The sequence below is a fragment of the Callorhinchus milii genome, unplaced genomic scaffold (genome assembly GCF_018977255.1).
Source record: "Callorhinchus milii isolate IMCB2004 unplaced genomic scaffold, IMCB_Cmil_1.0 Scaffold1, whole genome shotgun sequence".
Taxonomy (NCBI): Eukaryota; Metazoa; Chordata; class Chondrichthyes; order Chimaeriformes; family Callorhinchidae; genus Callorhinchus; species Callorhinchus milii.
Window position 1 is genome coordinate 123,908,454 of NW_024704742.1, and position 17,640 is coordinate 123,926,093.

Here is a 17,640-nt window from a genome sequence, read left to right on the forward strand (position 1 = left end):
CCAATGACACAACCACCCTTAGTGGTAAGATCTGACTTTTCCTGAAGATGTAGTTCTGGGCCAGTGATGACCTGGCCAGCCTTGCAGATCATTCCCATTAGCTGAATGCTTTGTGCAAAGTTATACTGTTATATTCCTCCCTCTTTACCAGAATTACCAACATGTCCTCCTGACGTTATCTCTCTCTCTCTCTCTATACTTGTTTGTAGGTGACAGAAAAAAAGAAACATCTAATGTCTCATTTTAAAACTAACACAGCTGGAAACAGGGTGAAGTGGGAGCTGCCAAGCCCAGTTGCCTGTAGCAGCCCAGTGATTGCACAGTGGCAGCACTTACACAGGAGAGAAGTGAGAAGTGGGGCTGTTGGCCAAACTTCAGTAGTGGCAATAGTTGAGTCAGGACCACGGTCGAGGGTTGGCAGTGGAGCAGCGACAGTAACAGAGACAGGGGTTAGGGCTGGAGCAGGTACAGTAACCGAGACAGGGGTTAGGGCTGGAGCAGGGACAGTAACCGAGACGGGGGTTAGGGCTGGAGCAGGGACAGTAACCGAGACGGGGGTTAGGGCTGGAGCAGGGACAGTAACAGGGACAGGGGTTAGGGCTGGAGCAGGGACAGTAACAGGGACAGGGGTTAGGGCTGGAGCAGGGACAGTAACCGAGACGGGGGTTAGGGCTGGAGCAGGGACAGTAACAGGGACAGGGGTTAGGGCTGGAGCAGGGACAGTAACAGGGACAGGGGTTAGGGCTGGAGCAGGGACAGTAACAGGGACAGGGGTTAGGGCTGGAGCAGGGACAGAGGTGGGGCTTGGAATAGGGACATGGGTTAAAGATAAAGCAGTGACACAACCTTGGGCTGGAGCACAGACAGTAGCAGGAACTGAGAATACAGTGACAGAAATAGGGGCAGCAACAGCAACAAATTACATTTGTATAGCGCCTTTCACATCAGGAGCATGTCCCAAGGCGCTGACAGTAAGGACTGGGACTTTAACAGGTGCCGGGATAGTGACTGGAACTGGGGCAATGACAGGAGCCGAGGCTGGGACTGAGACACGGTTGGAAACTGAGACTGGTACAGGGGAAGTAATAGGAGGTGGACCTGAGACTGTAATAGTGACTGTAATAGAGCCAGGAACTGGGTTGTAACGGTGAGGGGGGCAGAGGCAAAAACAGGAATAGGGGCTCTGGGCACATATGGACGCTACACGCACAGAAATACAGCCTGTCAGGCAGCATGTCCAGCACATCATGAACCAACATTACAGACTCCAGCAGGTATGAGAGCTCTGTTGTGTCATAATAAACTGAGGTGTTCAGTATTAATATTTTACACAAACTTAATATTATACTGTATAGCCAAAAGAAAAGGAAACCAGACAAATAATGACGAGAGGTACCCATTAAATGCTGTCGGAATAAACTTTTTTTTACACAAAAAATCACAGGAAATGGCCAGCACGGTGAGAAAATGTCAAAAATACAAACACCAAAAGATACCCCTTTCCCCAGAATCTATTTGATGTAATGCTCTTTTTTTTTCTTGTGCTTATCGCAATTCTACATATTATTATATAAACGATAACACACTCTGAAGTTAAAGACAGGTTCTTAATACATTCAGAATTAAGCAATTCCAAAGAAAATGTACCTTCAGGGAAACATTTAGGTTTAAAAGCAGCCACTAGGTGGTGCAATAACACAACATACACTATGTAGGCATTTGCTGCTGTTGTTCAGTGGTCAATAATTGATTGCCACTTAATAAGGCATTTTTATAGATCCTTAACACCACAACTCAAAGTGCTTCTCAGGTGATTATTGTCAAGTGCAGTTTTTATTCTCTAGCGTCAGCACAGTCTCATAAACATCCATAGGGTAAATTTGGTCAGCTATTAATTCTTCAGCATAGATGTCATTGGAAATCATTTTTGGAACAGCGTAAAGACGAGCCATTATGCCTTTTTAATCTATAAAAATGCTTTAAGCAAGAACACAATATTTGTAGCATGCGTGTATTGTATTAAAGTCATTATAAATGTGTTTTTCAGTTCAATGTATCACATAGCATCAAAGGTGAAAAAATATATACAGGAAGCCCTTAGGAGTTCCGATCTATAAGTTATTTTATTGACTTAAAACAGACATCAAACATCATTCTCATCTTGTTTCTGTTTGTCTATTCACACATTAATGATTTTGCTTTCAGTTATGACCAGAATCGCAGAGACTAATGAGGAGACAAAAACTCCAACAAGCATTACTCATGACTACATCTCGGATCATAAGCTCGTAAACCTACAAATCGCCAACCATCATTCACACCATCACCAGAAGGTCAACGGTGTCATAAGACAAGTAGGCGAACAGAGAGTATCTTACAAAATAATGGTACAAAACTTATATTTTATGTTGTCAGTGAATGTTTGCTACCTATGGCCTACATCAGCTGTTTTTTAAAAAAAAAAGGAGAATATTTTATAAAATTAATAACATTTGTTAAAATTAATCATATCATATTTTTCACTTCATCTCTGCCTCTCCATGCTTTGACTCTGTTTCATTACTGAAGATACCCTATAAAATGTGCTAGGATTTTAAACTTAAAAACAGAAGGGTACCGAGTGCTTCTGGTAACCTCCCTCTCCCCGGCTCGGAGTCAGGTTCTGACACCGTTAAACGTCCTGAGCCTCTGACCGGGTGACGGGTGCTATATAAATGCAAGTTGTTGTTGTCGTCTCATGAATGATTTTCCTAAGAAAATTTTGTCAACCAGATAGCCATAAAATAAAATTTGCTGTTTGCTGGATCTGCTCTCTGAACTATAGACATTAAACAGGCAAATTAGTAGGAAGCTTATGTAGGTTCACAAGATGCTAAATTGGAGTGAGAAGATCAACCCAGAGCGCTGTTCATCAATAATAATAATGTATAATAATAATCAATGGCTGAAGTGGATTATTCAGGAGGGTGGTTGTGGCTTAGATACTGAACCCGTTTAAGAAGTAATTAGATGGTGTAATGGGAAATCAATAGGGTTGGTATTCCCGAAAAATTAGATCAAATGGGTCGATGAGCCCAAGTGCCTTCTTTATCCGATTACCCCTGGTAACTTGGAATAAACAACAACAACAAAATTACATTTGTATAGCGCACTTCACGTCAGGAGGATGTCCCAAGGTGTTGGACAATTAGTGAATCAGTTAATAACACACAAATGTTGTAAAACAGCCTATTGGAATTTGAATTATTTTATTGAAACCAGTGTCCATTCTAACATTTATATATTTTTGACAGAAACGTCCGAGGGAGGCTTCTAGCCTAAATCGTTCTGAAATAAACAAGTACCAAGATGTGAACATTTCTGGAAAATGCAGTGAAACATTTAAAGGTACAGTGTTAAGCTCTCTGGGACGCTACCCTGCAAGTTATATAAATACAAGTTTTTGTTGTTGTTGACATTATTTAGTTGCTTGCTCCTGCTTTGTTGAATTTATAGGTAAGGATTGATTCTTTTAATGATATAACATACATAACTGGGATCAAACTATCCCTACTGGTACAGTAGGTGCCTATGGCAGGATTAGTGGACTGTATCCTAGGATATTTAACAACAAATTGCATTTATATAGCACCTTTTACATTGAGAGGACGTCCCAAGGTGCTGGACAATGAGGTTTACATCCGAGCTGTGGGTCAGGATCAGAAAGGGGTGGAGGGCAAGGAAGTAACTTATAATTTATCAATAATTTAGAAAAATTAAGACGCACTAACAAACATTATGAGAGAGTCAGTTGCTACTGGTGAGGTTTCACCAGACTAGAAACAAGCAGATGGGATTCTTAGGTTCAAAAAAGGTCACACAACTATACCTGGCAACTACAGACCCATTTCCCAGACCATAGTAATTGGAAAAATTATAGAGTTAATACAATACAAAATTACATTTGAATAGTTCCGTTCATGCCAGGAGGACGTCCCAAGGCACGAATCATCAGAAAGAAAATGGAAATGCATAAAATAACTTTCCAGCCAGCTTGGATTCAGAAGGGATAGATTTTGCTGACCATGCACTACCACCACCACAACAACAACTTGCATTTATTTCGCAGATCAGATAAAGCAGGCTCTTTGGCTGTGGAAGCTAAGCTTTGTATATAGAAAGCAAGAATGGGAGGCACAAATACTTCATGGATGGGTTAGAACTTGCCAGCAGTGAAACTGAAAGACATCTAGGAATGTGAGTTGACTCATCAGTCAAAACAGTGTGAGGCAGGAATTAATAAGGCAAACAGAATGCTGGGCTAGATTGCCAAATCAGCTTAGATCCTCAGAAGTCAAGCTATATATAGTACTCTGGTCAGTCCACACCTAGAGTTCTGCATGCGGTTACAGTCACTGCAGCATAAGAGACTACCTAGACCTTACAGGCTGCATGTAGGACTCAAACAAGATTCATTAAACAACTTGATGCTGTGATGGGAGGAAGGAAGACTGGGATCTCTGGAAAGATGAGATCAAATGCGCTGAAGGGCCTTGTTATCTGAAGCTCTGTTGTGATTGGCCTGTCTGCTCTGTGACTCATGGTGCGATGATAAGAAGTAGAAGTAACTGTAAAAGTTACCCAGATATGATATAACCTTCATACCTGATGTTTGCTGACCGCTGAACCATGGTTATAGTTTCCATTTAAACCCAAGCTGAGTAGGTCTAGAGTGTGATTTGTGTGTGTCCTGTGGTGCTATTGATGATCTAGACACGCAAAGTACATCTACTGCCTGATGCACTGCTGACCACAGAGATGCAAACCTCACAGTCTCTCTCAATTCCTCTCCTGCCGCCACATTAAACAATACACTAAAACATCTTAGGGCTACTTTATTTGCAAAACTGTGAACGATATAAAAGCAGCACGTTTTAGCAATAATAACACGATAACATTTTCATTGCTGTATTTTTGAAAGTCTGTGTTTAGTTTAGTAAACTGTTTTGAAGAGATAACTGCTGTTTATAACCTTTCATCAGAAACCCAAATGTTTTTCTCTATTGGATGCAGATTGACCTGGGCAGCAGTCCTGTTTATATTTTAGATTTCCAGTATGCAACGTTTTTCTTTCTATTAGATCACCAGAGATTAAGTAGATCATAGCCCATAACTAGCAGAATTAGATCTACAGCACCGAGGCAAGTCATTCTGCTCATTTAGTTTATTACGGTATTTATTATTCCACTTGAACCTCCACATATCCTAATCTCTCCTCCCGAGCCTCCCTGCTCCACTTGCCTTTCTGCACCCACCCCCTATTACTCCATCCTGGAGCCCCTCTGTCTTGCTCCTCTCTTGCCTCCTCCAAGGCCCATCTCAAGACCTTGCTCTTCAATCGTGCCTTTGGTCATCTTCCCACCACCAAACCCCTTGCCCTCCACCCCTCTTGACTCCAGCCTCCAGCTCAGGTCCAAACCCTTGACTGTGCAGAGCACCTTGGGACATCCTCCTGATTTGAAAGGTGCTATATAAATGCAAGTTGTTGTTGTTTACCTTTCTAATTCTTCTCCCTTGTGTAGTAAAGATAGATGTTTGCCAAGCCTTCACAGGGATGTGAGCATAGAAAATGGACGAACTAAATCATCTTGATAAACAGGTGCATATACAAAGTTGCCTTGAGAAAAGGATGCCAACTGAGATTACTGAAATACAAACAAATGTTTTTGCTCTTTCCCCTTCTCCCAAATAATTGAGGAGGAGTCTTTCAAAGGGTAAAATGATGTGCTGACAGGGTCCTGCTCAGAGGCATATCTTTCACAGCAACTAACTTAAAATTAATTATTAGTGAAATGATACCGTTCATCTACTTTTCAAATGACTTTGAAAAACAGAAATTTGTGATGGATTTCACTTCAAAGAATTTTGAAAATAAGAAATGCCACATGAAGGTGAGGTTCGAAAAATCTCGCTGCCCTGCACCTATCCATTAATTATTGATCAACACAACAAAACAATCTGCGGTTTGTTTCAGGGCACAAGAGCAATCTGGGTGATCTTTCTCTTCACAATTCAATTGATAACAAGGCAGACAAACGACACGTACCTTCAGTCCCAATGAAAATCTTGGATGCTCCAGGTCTGAAGGATGATTACTGTAAGTATTGCTATCCATTACTATCCCCACCAAAATTCCTCTAGTTTACATTTTAGACTTTGAACATAATCATCAAGAAATTTTTTAAAAAAAATTCTTCCCTACTTATCCAAAAGTACTAACTTGGGCTGGGATGCAATTCTAATGGCTTCAGTTCTCCCCATTACCGCATCCAAGTGTCAACTCTTTATATGTGACCCTAAAATGTAAGGTCTTTATACACTTGTCCCAATTATAAACCATGGATTGCTTTTATTGCAATCCGTTTATGATGGACCCCAGTGAGTGCCAGCATGCTATTTAGCTATAGGCCATCAAGGGTGAGCCTGATCTTGTGCCTAACCATTGTATATAGATTTTAAAGCAATGGGAGCAAGAATTCTTATTGCTTCTTCATCTCCGGAGTTAGAATTGTGATACCAGCTGCAATGTTACTACTCCTGTTCCAGCTGAAATTGTCTAACCTAAGATTATACCTTTCTTGTCTATGTGGATCAGTTGTGTTAACAACTATGCCAATTTGAAAATTGATTTTGATGAATTAACTCTTGTTGATCTTCACAAATAAAAATTCATCCTCAGATAAATCAGTAATTGACATGATCAGGATTTGCTGAGAAAAACTTCTAAGTAACATCCTATGAAATCAAGATGACCAACTCATCTTTTGATACCATTATTCATTGTATTTTCTAGATCTCAATTTGATTGACTGGAACACCACAAATCTTATAGCCATTGCTCTTTCCAATGTTGTGTATGTTTGGCTCCCAGAGTCTGAAGCATTTGAGGCCATAAAAGTGGAATCTGACTATGTCTCATCAGTAGCCTGGATTAAAGATAGAAACAACCTTGCACTTGGAACTAGTGCTGGTGACGTGCAGGTAACAGAATGGTGGTCAGTGTATTCTCACTTCAATTTGGTTGACTGGAAAGATTTCAGATAATAATTTCTGAATGTCAAACCACATAAGCACTTGCAATGAATTGTAAGTACGTAAAATTAGATAGAACAATACCTTGTGGGTGTTTTTACACCACATGAGCCTCCACCTCTCCTAATCGCCTTTCCCATATCTCTCAATTCTGTTCTCCTTCAACCATGCAGTAAATAAAAGTAAGTAAATAAGCAAGTAAAGAAAGGGAATAATTTATCCACTAGCCTATTAATAAAAATAATAATAATCCTTGCATTTGATATAGTGCATCATCATGTCTTCGAGACATCTCAAAGCGCTTCACAAAATATACTGTAAATAATTGTGGGTGAAACGCGCAGCCAATTGTGCATAGCAGTGTTCCACAAACAGTCCACAATCCACAAGTAGTGGATTAAGTGACCAAATTATTATTATTATTTTTTGAAAGGGATTATTACTCCAGGAAAAATGATCCGCCAATCGACTAAGCCATACTCTGGCTCTCGTCAACATCGAAAATCTCATGGCTCTCACCTCCTCCACCTACTCGACCTCCCCCTAAAACTCTCCGAACCCGTACGCAACCTAGGTGTCAGGTTCGACCCCCAATTATTCTTCCTTCCCCGCATCCGGTCCCTCACCAGCACCGCCTCCTACCACCTCTGACGCATCGCCTGTCTCCGCCAATACCTCTAGCCAAAAGCCGCTGAAACCCTGGTCCGTGCCTTTGTCACCTCTCGGCTGGACTACTCCAATGCCTTCCTCACCGGTCTCCCATCCACTACCATCCATAAAATCCAAATCATTAAAAACTCTGCCGCCCACATTCTCACCCACACCAAACTCCGCTCCCCGATCACCCCAGTCCTTGCCAGACTGCACTGGCTGCCTGTCCCAGAGCGGATGGATTTCAAGATCCTCACCCTTGTATTTAAGTCCCTGCACTCCTCTGCGCCCCCCTACCTCTCTGCCCTCCTCTCTCCTCAAAACAGTACCCGTTGCCTCCGTTCCTCTGGGTCTGGCCTCCTCCTCGTCCCTGGAGTCCTCCGCTCCACCCTCGGCGGCTGTGCCTTCAGCCACTATAATAATAATAATAATCCTTGCATTTGATATTGCGCTTTCCACGTCGGGAGGACGTCCCAAAGCGCTTCACAGAACACACTGTAAAGTGAATTGACTGTATATTTGTGGGCGAATGCACAGCAATGTCCCACAAACAGTCGTAGTTTGGAAATGACCAATTTATTATTCTTTTTGGTTTTGGAGGGATTATTATTAGGCTCTATGTGGAGTAAGGAAACTTGCCCAAGGTTTCGCCCTGCCTGGAATTGAACTCAGCTTGCAAAGCGAGTGCTCTAACCACTGAGCTACAGGACTCCACTATGCCCCGAGGCTGGGGAAACTGTCTTCCTCACTCCCTTCGTTTCGCTTCCTCCCTTCCCATTTTAAGGTCTCTGCTGAAGACCTTTCTTTTTGACTATGCCTTTGGTCACATTCCTCTCCCTCCCCCTGGCTCGGCCCCGGGATCCGTTACTGTAAAGCGCTCTGAGATGCCGTCCGGCGTGGAGGGCGCTATATTAATCCAAGTTGTTGTTGTTGACTAAAAAACAGGTTCCTACTTACCGCTAGGTCAACAGAGGCGTGTGGAGTAAGGAAACTTGCCCAACGTTTCGCCTTGCTGGGAATCGCACCCAAGTCTCTTGCTTGAGAGGCGAGTGCTCTAACCACATGACTTCAATGCAGGCTCTTAGCTCCCCAAATATTATGCATAATAATTGAATAACACTAAATTATTTAAATTATTAAAATAATACCAGTGCCCTCTTTTCCCAGATCAGCCCCAGCTCGCCAGCCTGTAATTGTCAAACATTTTGAAATGTATTCCCGTCGTGAAAGTCTCTTCTATAAATGTAAATTGTATTATATTATCTCTGAAGAGATCTATCACAAAAGACATGAAGAAAAGCTTGAAAAATTAAGATTTATTTTCACTAGAGCTAAGATGTTTAAGTTTAAGGGATGACCTGAAAGAAGTATTCAAGATTATGATTAGGATAAATAATAAATTATTCCACCGGGCTGTGTACCAGTAACAAGGGCACAAAACGTAAGATAATCACAGAAAAGGGATGTTGAAATAAATCTTGACACAGAGGAAACATTCTGTACCTTGAATGGAAAAGGTGACTTTGCCACAACTGAAAATAATTGTTTTTCTCTTAGTTGTGGGATGTTGAGACTAAGAAAAGGATACGAAACATGCAGGGTCATAGTTCAATGGTTGGATCACTGAGCTGGAATGATTACATTCTTAGCAGGTATGGCCATTTGCCAAAGCACTTTAACATCACAGTGAATCTGCAGCAACATGCTGATAAATTGCAGTGTGATATGAAAATAAAAAATATTATAATCATATTAAGCACAGTGATAGTCAGACAATGCCAGAAATATGAAGCATTGTGGTATTTTTGAACCAAGCCAAAATTTGCAGCTTTATAGTGGACATGATCTGTGTTATCATCACATCGTCTTTATTTGAAACAAAAAGCTAACACCTATCTAATCTTCGAAATGCAGCGAGTTTCCTATTCTTACTGATACCATCAATTTTGCTCAAGCAAATGACATATTTGTACTTCAATATGTATGCTGCAAAATGCAGTGACATGAAAAGTAACATGCACAATTTTGTGCTGGAGACTATGTCAAGTCAACATTTGCCTGGAGCCTTTGAATCCTAGTGGTATCTGGCCCATGATTTTTTGTGTGAGTATACATGTGTGTCAGACCAGTTGGAACAGAAGGCAAGTAGGAAACTGCTTTGGAGCTTTTCTAAAAGGAGGCTGCAGATTTCACTGTGATCTAATGTTACAAAAATCAATTTGCAAACATTTTATTTTACAGATTGATACCTGGGGCATCATATGATTTCAAAAGTGAATTTTTTCTATGGATATAGTCTTATGCGATGTCATGCCCCGATTTAGAATCTTAGCATGTCAGGATCTTATTTCTTTCTTTATTTATTAATCTGCTTTATGTTCTTCAGTGGTTCAAAATTTGGCTCCATTCACCACCATGATGTACGGATAGCACAGCACCATGTTGGAACACTCTGTGGGCACACCTCTCAAGTCTGTAGTCTGAAATGGTCACCGAATGGCAGGTTCCTTGCAAGTGGAGGCAATGATGGGTTGCTGAACATCTGGCCCAATGCTCCAGGAGCTGGTGTTAGGACTGTACCACACAGGACCATTGACAATCGCCAGTCAGCAGTGAAGGTGATAGACAAATTTCATATTTCTACTGTCGCATGTTTTAAGGAAGTATTTTGTGGTAAGTAATAATAATAATAATAATCCTTGCATTTGATATAGCGCTTTTCATATCGGGAGGACGTCCCAAAGCGCTTCACAGAACACACTGTAAAGTGAATTGACTGTATATTTGTGGGCGAACGCGGCAGCCAATTGCGCACAACAATGTCCCACAAACAGTCGTAGATTGAAAATGACCAATATATTATTGTTTTTGGTTTTGGAGGGACTATTATTAGGCGTGTGGAGTAAGGAAACTTGCCCAAGGTTTCGCCCTGCCTGGGATTGAACTCAGGTCTCTCGCTTGCAAAGCGAGTGCTCTAACCACTGAGCTACAGGACTCCACAAGTTATACTCAACATTTTGCTTTTAATTCTTTTAAAAGTTGATGAAAAGCCCAATAAGTGTGATGAAGAAAACAAAGTGAATATTGTCATTTAACAGTGTTTCAATTTCCATTTCAATAGGCCATAAACTGGTGCCCCTGGCAGCCAGGAATTCTAGCTGTCGGGGGAGGAATGAAAGATGGACATTTACGGATTTGGGACACAAAGACAGGGAGCTGTGTGAATGATGTAGACACAAAGTCACAAGTAAGATGTTCTTCAAGCTCTTTGAGGCATCCTCCTGACATGAAAGTGAAATTAGGAGGCAGTTTTTCACCCAAAGGATATTGGGAATCTGGAACTCTCACCGTCAAAATGTTATGGATGCTGGATTCATTCACAATTTCAAGACTGAGGTGGATAGATATTTGTTAGGTCAGGGTATCAAGGGATATAGGGCAAGGATGGGTAATTGCAGTTGAGGTACAGATCAGCCATGATCTTATAGAATGGCAGAACAGACTTGATGGGCTAAATGGCCTACTTTCTATGTTTCTAAGGTGCTATATAAATGTAAACTACATTGTAATATGACCTTGAAATTAATAGGCAGAGAAAAACAAATATGAAATAAGAAAGTGCTAGAGAAGCACAAATTTGACAGTAGATTCTGACAATACATTTATACTGTTGTACAATGAATCGTTTTGCCAGTTCTGGATCAGGCAAGACCAAACACTGAGTTAGATATCTCATTGTCTCTGCTCACAGGAGAACTAATTTGATGGTGAAGAGTCCGACCGAGCAGATCCCAATAGTGTTCCATGCTTGAACGCATGTCTTGATGTCATCCTGCAAGTAGCATAATGACATCAAGTCATTTGCTCGCCTACAGGGGCTTTTTGGAAGCTCAATGGCAGCAAAATCACAATGAAAGCTGGGAGAAAGTTGTCTGATGTTTAGAAGCATGTCCCAGCTTTCACTGCCATTGTTTTGTTCCAGCGGATATAATCCATCCAAAAACTGACTGTTTATATGTAGATGTCTTAATGTCTTTGCAGTACTTAAGCAATCAATTCAAGTCAGTTAGTACATTTTGAACACCATTTGACACAGATGGTCTTGAAGGGTCTGCAAAAATGCCAGCTCCGGTTTATGAGCCTGCTTTCACGACTCCAGAGACCCTGAGAATTTGAATATAAAAGCTGTGTGAGAGGATCAGCATTAGGCAACCAACAAAGCTGCTATAATAATCCTTGTATTTGATGTAGTGCCTTTCACATCAGGAGGAGGTCTCATACAATGACTGTAAAGTATAGTACTGTAAATAATTTAGTCACTTCAATCCAGATTGTTTGTGGGACACTGCTGTGCGCAATTGGCTGCTGTGTTTCACCCACAAATATACAGTCAATTTATTTTACAGTATATTCTGTGAAGCGCTTTGAGACGTCTAGAAGATGTGAAAAGTGCTATATCAAATGCAACGATTATTTGTCATAGTGTTTGTGTATTTCGTCAAAAATGGCAGCCAGCTTGCTCATAGCAATGTCTCACAAGCAAACAACTTAACAGCAACAACAACAAATTACATTTGTTTAGCGCCTCTCACATTGGGAGGATGTCCCAAGGTGTCGGACAGTCGAGTATCCACTCCCTAGCTGGTGGTTGGGATCAGAAGGGGTGGAGGGCAGGGAGGATCGGGGTAGGAAGGTGACCGAAGACTCAGTTGAAGAGGAGGGTCTCGAGACGGGCCTTGAGACGGGCCTTGAAACAGGCAAAGATGGGGGCAAGGCGAAGGGACTGTGGGATGGAATTCCAAGGCATAGAGGTAGAAAAGCTGATGGTGGGGGATATTGGAGCAGGTCAGAGCCCGCTGGGCGGAAGGAGTGGACAGCTTGGTATAGAGTTAGCAGGTCACAGAGTTAGAGAGGAGCTAGGGCGTGGAAGGCTTTGAAAGCAAGAGCAAGGGTTTTGAACTTTATCTGCAGATAACAGCAAACTACCCAGTGACTTCCTGTAAAGATGGTTAAATACACAAGTATGTGTGTAACTCTGTGGGGTGATGAAGTTGACCATATGTGTGAGAAACCGTACTGAAATTTCCCTCTGTACAATTTGTTCTACTGCTGTGTGTGTGTAGATATATATACATAAGTTGGTATGTCTAAAACCACTTAAAAGCTGAACCAAACTTATTTATTTATAGAGAGTTCTGGTTCCACTTTTTTAGTTCAGCTGTACCACAACAAAAATAAATGCCTTTGATACTGTAATACATTGTCACCAGACATGATCAAAGAAAACCTTCACAGTGACAAGGCAGTTTTTCAGCTTTTAAGAATAGTTTTTGAAAGAAAACCCTGCATGATACTGACAGTAATTCTCTTGTACTTTGTAGATTTGTTCACTGATCTGGTTACCAAAGTATAAGGAGTTAGTTACTGGCCACGGATTTCCCAGTAACCAAGTTTCTGTCTGGACTTATCCATCCCTTAGCAAGTCAACTGAGCTCAAAGGTACTGTTTGGATCCTCTCTTTGACTGTAAGAAGATGTGAACACATTAAGGAATATGGTTCTTCCCAGACAGATTTTTTAAAATGTTTTTTTCAGCAAAATGCAAGAGAAGAATTTTTTTTGACAAAAGTCTTTTTTACTACATTACAAATTATGTTTCCTTTACCCTGCACCATAAATAAGCGTTGAGGCAATGTGTATAGTGTTGGAGAAGCTGGTATCAGAAGCAGTTTAATTTGGATTTCTTCGATATAAGTGCAGCGGGTAGAAAATTAATTTGTGCATATGCCTCTGTGATACTCTAAAACTCGCATCCAGGAGTTGATCATGCCACCATCTATTTAATAATGTTATAAAAACAAACACCTAATTTCGGAGTTTTGTGCACATGCACCTCTGAAACCTTGTGTTAATTTGTAACAGCCCCCAATGCTTGGTGTATTGGTCGTGCTTCCTGCTCCACATTGGTCTACTGCTGGAAGTGCATTCGCTTTTGCTTGCAGCAGCACGAATAAAAAAAGTGTTAATGTTAAAATGCTGCTGATTTGTACAAGACTGTATGTGACAACGAACGGCATTGATAGTTGACGAGAAAGCAGAGCAATAGCAGGTTGGAGGTTAATGAAGATCTGCAAATGTATGAGCGGTGACAGAAAGCGAGAAGGTTGCCCACCATGTAGATGTGTGGTACAGTGGCCTGCAAGTCCTTTGTACGTTTGACGCAGACAGCAGACTACCGATGGTACAATTGAGCCACATTTTTCATTTTGTTTGTTACTTCACATTCGTGTGAGCTGAAGAAGATCAATGCTGAGGAACGCCTTGGGACGTCCTCCTGACGTGAAAGGCGCTTTATAAATGGAATCTTGTTGTTGTTGTTGTTGAACGGAATACTGGGGTATTATAATTATCATCACTAATATGGTTAAGCCTGTATCTTTGTGAAGCAGCACTGAATGATACACTCTGCACTTACAAACAGTGTTCTGCCTTCAACATAAGGTGGTTCTCAATTTTGTTTAGCCAATGACTATTTGTTTTTTAGGGATTATTATCCCCGGAAAAGCGATCCGTCAATCAACGACAACAGGGTTCCTATTTATTGCTACGTAAACAGTGGCGTGTGGAATGAGGAAACTTGCCCAACATTTCGCCCAAACTCCAATATAAACAAGGTCCAAATGTTCAAAATCCAATCCTCATCCTTACGAGGCTCCACACTCTCATCACCCCAGTGCCTGCCAGGTCCCCTTGCTCCCTGTTGCAGAATGAAATTTCAAGATCTTCACTCTCACTTTGAAATTTCTTCCCATTTGGCACCTTCCTATCTCTCTGATTTGCTCACACACCACTCCACTACCTGCTGGCTTCTCTCAGCTGGCACTGGTCCCCTCCGCTCCTTACTTGATGGCCATGCTTTCAATCACTGTGCCCCAAATCTCTGGAACTCTTTCCCTCAAACCCTCCGTCTTGTCCCCTCTTTGCCCATCTTCAAATCACACCTGAAGACTTTCCTTTTTGACTGTGCCTTCAGTCACCTTCCCATCCCTTTCTAACTCGGTGTCAAGCCATTCTTAAATGCTCCAAGGCACTATCTGTTTGAAGGATCCTTTATAGTGCAAGTTGTTGTTGTTATGCCCTAAGTTATGGTACTCCCTGTCTCTAGAGGGCTTATTCACTAGTCTGAATTTGCTGCAATTGAAGCTGATTAATAAATTTGTATTCATTGTGAATAAACTCACAAATGTCTTATCATGGCCTGAAATTTGCCATTAGCTGCATTTGAATTTGAAGAAGAGCAAAGTTTTGATCCAAGGGCTTGGATAAGTATCATTTATTTTGATACAGATCAGTTCTATTAAAAGAAAGAACATTTGGAGGTTTTAACGATCTAACATTGCTCATTGTGATAACATTGTGGGTTTTCACAGTTGCTTTGGTCTGTTGGTTGCAATTGCATCCATAAGGTGCTGCTAAACCAATGTAGCAATTTAATAACCTCAGATATCTCCAGAGTCTAGATAGTATTTGAGAAAATAACACTCAAAGAGTAAGTAAAGTCACAAGATCACACAAAAGATTAGATTGAAAAAGATCTTTATCAAATGTAAGAATTATTATTATATCCATCCAAAATACCCACTATACCATTCTATTCTTTTTAAATGAGTCCAGCGTCCTAGCCGCTAGTGACCTGGTAACCTGCTCCAGTGGTTAATTACCCTCTGGGTAAAGAAACATTGTCTGGTGTCCATCCTAAATTGCCCTTTGCAATACTAAACCTGTGGCTTCTTGTTCTGCTGCCTCTGGGTTTATTTTCTCAACAACAACTTGCATATATATAGCACCCTTCACGCCAGATGGCGTCTCAGAGAGCTCAGAGTGCTTCTCAATTTCTTTTAAAATCTTACAACTCTGTCTTAGGTCCCATCTGAGACATCTCTGTTCAAGACTGAAGAACCCGAGCTTGTCGAATCACTGCTCATAACTTATCCACTAACACTGGGAATTGTCCTTGTTGTTTTCCGCTGCGCTGCCTCTCGGGTCCAGGTAGCCCCTTTATCTCACAATGTCTAGATCTCTACACAGTACTCCAATTCATTTCATGTAATTTTTAATTTTATGGTCAGTTAAATTCACAGCGCTTTTCTGGGTTACTTTCCTAACAGATGTTGGGAAACTTCATGATATTCATCCAATCCACCATTATCATTACTCAACCTTAGCCTGCTTTCCTCCACACAATTTCTATTGCAGGATGAGAGGTCAGGTTACCAAGTCATTTATAATAGTAATAATCCTTGCATTTGATATAGTGTCTTATCACGTCTGCGAGACATCTCAAAGTGCTTCACAGAATATACTGTAAAGTGAATTGACTGTATATTTTATGAGTGAATTGCAGCACCAATTGCACATAGCAGTGTCCCCACAAGCAGTCGTGGATTGAGTGAGCAAATTATTATCATTATTTTTTATTGTTGGAGGGATTATTATTCCCAGAAAAGCTTACTACTGGGTAAACATAGGCTTGTGGAGTAAAGAAACTTGTCTAAGGTTTCGCCCTGCCCAGCAATCGAACCCAGGTCCTCTCGCTCTCGAGGCGAGTGCTTTAACCACTACGCTACAGGACTCCAAGAGACACAGTTTTTCTTGTCCTGGCATAATCACTCTTGGCACTTTGGTGCAAAGTCTTATGCAGGCCTACTGGTGTGACTCAGCCTATCTCACTTCAGCCTGGCAAGAGTTTCCTTCTCAGCTCACACAGTCACTGATGCTAATATGAAACAGGTGTCAGCATGACTCAGTGAGTAGCACACTTGCCTCTGACTCAGTAAGCCCCACGTCAGTCTAAGGTGACTATGCACAGTGCTGGGGGAGTGCTACAGTGTTAAAGGTGTCATTTTCAGATTAAATGTTAAACCCTGGTCCCATCGACCAATTCAAGTGAACATTAAACATTCTATGGTTTTATTTTTAAAAAAGTGAATTTCTCCTCGTGTCCTGGCCAACATTATCCCAGATACAATTGGTCACTCACTTCCTGGCTGTGCACAAATCGGTGGCTGACTTTACCTACAAAATACACAGTCATTATACTTTACAGTAGATTCTGTGAAGGGCTGTGAGGGAAAGACGCTATATCAAATGCAAGGATTATTTTTTCATCTGCATTTTGTCTATCACAGTCTCTGACCTTCAACTGCAATTTCTCCCTTCAAACACACCAGTAACAGCAAAGAGGTATGAGAAGTGGAAAAAGCTGTGGTGAGATACTGCACTGCCTGCGCAGTTAGAAGTTGTGAGTCAATTGGTCCCTTAACAGTCACAGTTATACAAAAACTCATTTACATCTGCATCACAGGTTGATTTTTTTTGTTTGTTATGAATAAATGATTAAATCTTAAATAAAAGAAATTGTTTAATTGTGGTGAATGAACTTTAATGGCCACTTATTCTTTGAACAATTCTGCACAGTAACAAGTCGATACAGTACGATTTCACTTCATGATTTAAGCTGATGCGTAAAATTAACTTACAGACAGAAAGTGCTATTCAAGGTATCAGTGCATGATATTCTCTGTTCACATTCTGAATGAAACTGGGCCTCAGGTAGAATCTCTGACCATTTGCAGGTCACACAGGGAGGGTGCTGCACCTGGCTCACAGTCCTGATGGTCGTACATTGGTTTCATTGGCTGCTGATGAAACAGTCTGTTTCTGGAGTTGTGATGCTGCGGATGAACAGAAAACCAAGGGCTCTGCTTTGACAACACATACCCTGTGATAAACCCAGCGGCTATTAAGGTAAATTATCTGAAAAGAGGTTACAATGCCAATGGTTGAAAGCCAAGAGTTCATCTGGGCAGAAGGAAATGTTAGTTGGCCACCTAGCTCCAATCTTGTTAGAATAATCTTT

At 41.2% G+C, this 17,640-nt stretch overlaps 1 protein-coding gene across 1 annotated transcript; it reads left to right on the top strand.

Annotated features, from left to right (window-relative positions):
- Nucleotides 1-1,022: 1,022 nt before the first annotated feature.
- LOC103177878 (cell division cycle protein 20 homolog) lies at nt 1,023-17,430 on the top strand (the record flags this gene model as incomplete). The annotated part of the gene is made up of 10 exons (XM_042331835.1): nt 1,023-1,071; nt 2,206-2,354; nt 3,294-3,387; nt 6,014-6,136; nt 6,833-7,020; nt 9,280-9,374; nt 10,109-10,340; nt 10,844-10,969; nt 13,104-13,221; nt 17,357-17,430. Coding segments are annotated over exons 1-10 (1,248 nt in total), but the record flags the coding sequence as incomplete, so codon positions are not given.
- Between the last annotated feature and the right edge of the window lie 210 nt (nt 17,431-17,640).